The sequence below is a fragment of the Austrofundulus limnaeus genome, unplaced genomic scaffold, assembly GCF_001266775.1.
Source record: "Austrofundulus limnaeus strain Quisiro unplaced genomic scaffold, Austrofundulus_limnaeus-1.0 Scaffold710, whole genome shotgun sequence".
Classification (NCBI taxonomy): Eukaryota; Metazoa; Chordata; class Actinopteri; order Cyprinodontiformes; family Rivulidae; genus Austrofundulus; species Austrofundulus limnaeus.
Genome location: NW_013953112.1, coordinates 89,106 through 91,193, shown reverse-complemented (window position 1 = coordinate 91,193; position 2,088 = coordinate 89,106). Strand labels below are relative to the sequence as shown.

At 42.1% G+C, this 2,088-nt stretch overlaps 1 protein-coding gene across 1 annotated transcript in view; it reads left to right on the top strand.

Moving 5' to 3' along the window:
* Positions 1–968: 968 nt before the first annotated feature.
* boka (BCL2 family apoptosis regulator BOK a) overlaps positions 969–2,088 on the top strand; it is a 31,656-nt gene continuing 30,536 nt past the window's right edge. Inside the window, exons 1-2 of the mRNA XM_014028012.1 lie at positions 969–1,168; positions 1,295–1,618. Of these exons, the coding sequence (XP_013883466.1) occupies positions 1,402–1,618 (217 nt within the window). The 5' untranslated portion in view covers positions 969–1,168; positions 1,295–1,401. The remainder of the gene's footprint in view (positions 1,169–1,294; positions 1,619–2,088) is intronic.

The window sequence follows — 2,088 nt, the reverse complement described above, 5'->3', positions numbered from 1 at the left end:
TGTTGGAGCAGTCAGAATTTTTTCAGCTTTTGTTCAACAGGTTTTTTTTTAGGTTTTCAGCTTCTTTTTACTTTAGCTGTAACAGAGTTCTGCTGTAACACTTTGTTCAAGAATGATTTCGATGCTGCTTTTTAACAGAGAAATGTTTCTTTTTTCAGCTCAAATTTAAAACATCTTGGCTTCCTGTAAGTTTTCACTTATATCAAACAGATTTATTGGTCTGAACCTTTAATATTTGAATACTTTCTCAGCTAAACTTTTACTAAATCCAGCTTTTTTGTGCTACTTTCATGTCGTTTGAACACATTTCAGCTTATTTTTGTTACTTTTAAACTGTCTTCCCTCATTTAAACAGCAATTCTTCTACACCCAACATATTTTTTTTCTCCCTATTTTGTCTTGTTCCTTCACACTTTCAGTTTCTTGCTTCAGCAGGCATCAACACAACATTTAACATGTATGGGTTCAGGTTGTGTTACACTACAGCTTCCAGCGAAGTGATTTATGCTGTCTTTTTGCAGGAAGTGCAGTCAAACTAATTGTTGGACTGTGTTTGAGCTTGTTTAATGTGCAGCAGCAGCAGGCCCACACGCTGTTGATGTCTCAGAAAGCAAAGGTCAGGAGGTGCAGATCTTAAAGACAAACTCCAATCAGCTGGCAATGACTTGAAGGACTTATGAACCACAGGTCAGGTTGAATTTAATATCAAAACATGTTAAATCTGTTCAAAGTAAACAGCTGGTAGAGCAATAAATTAATTTAGATTGTTGTGACAGCTGACTGTGGGTGAAAACACAAGTGTGAGAAATAAATTTTGAAGAATCTATAGACACACCTTTAATAAAGCTTGTTAATGATTGACAGCTCTACGTGCGCGCGCGCGCGCATTTACGGGTGGGCGGGGCTTACATTATTACTGCTTATCTCCGCCTTTAGCCTCCTCAGTAAAAGTGCCCTTAGAAGGAAGGGAAGCCTGTAGGACAGAAGAGGATTTTTATTTATTTATTTATTTTTTCGGGCTCAGGCTGGCTGTAAATCTTCAGAGACACAGAGTCATGGATCAGGCTCACTTTTCTGCTCGGTGACGACAAAAAGTTTTTTTTTATTTCTTTATTTGAATTCCATGTAAGGATGATAGTTGGAGCTCAGGAACCTGTCGGTCTCTGTGGTGAGTGGATCCAGGCGGAGCTTTGAACACAGATTTATAAAAGTTTTCTCTTCTTGTAGCGCTCGTTTGTTTCTCCCGCTGCGCAGCTTCATCCCAGGTTATTCCATAATCTAATCTGTTCTACAGGATAGTAATCTCCCTCCTGTCTGGGTCGGGGTGTCCTGTGCGGAGCGTGTTTGGGTGCTCCCTGTCCCCCACCCCACCACCACCACCACCCCAGCCGGCTGACAGACATGGAGATGCTGCGCCGCTCCTCCGTGTTCGCCGCCGAGGTGTTCGACCGCTCTCCCTCCGACAAGGAGCTGGTGTCCCAGGCCAAGGCGCTCTGCAGGGAGTACATCAACAACAGGCTGAACCGAGCCGGGCTCGGAGCGCCTAAACTCGAGTACGGAGCACCGGCTTCATCAGGTGGGACCATGGCGGAGGTGTCATCGGTCCTCCTGTGGCTCGGTAAGTTGCTCCAAAACCTAAACCCTTAGTTTTAATGGTTTTTTACAGCAGCTTGTGGTTATGTATTGACTTTACCCCTTACCAGAAATAAGTATGTTGTTAAATATACTGTGGTGGGCACAAGTCCCACTAAAGCACTAAGAGGGGAACTCATTTTCTGGTTAGTGCTTTAGCTGTTTGTTTCATTCATCAGTAGATTAGGGGAGACTGGGGACATTTGCAACACTTTTTGCATTTGACTCTGTTACTCAGAGATGGGTTGGATTAGATAAAACATGTTATTTTACAATGAATTTAAATCTGGCTGTTAATAGTCAAACTATTTATATATGATTTTAAAAAAATTCACATTCCTCACAATTTTCATTTGAAAGTGAAAAGTCAGATGTTGCAACAAACCCAGGGCCGGGGACAGTTGCAACATTGTTTGGGGGTGGTTGCAGCAGTGCTTATATTTATGTTATATACTG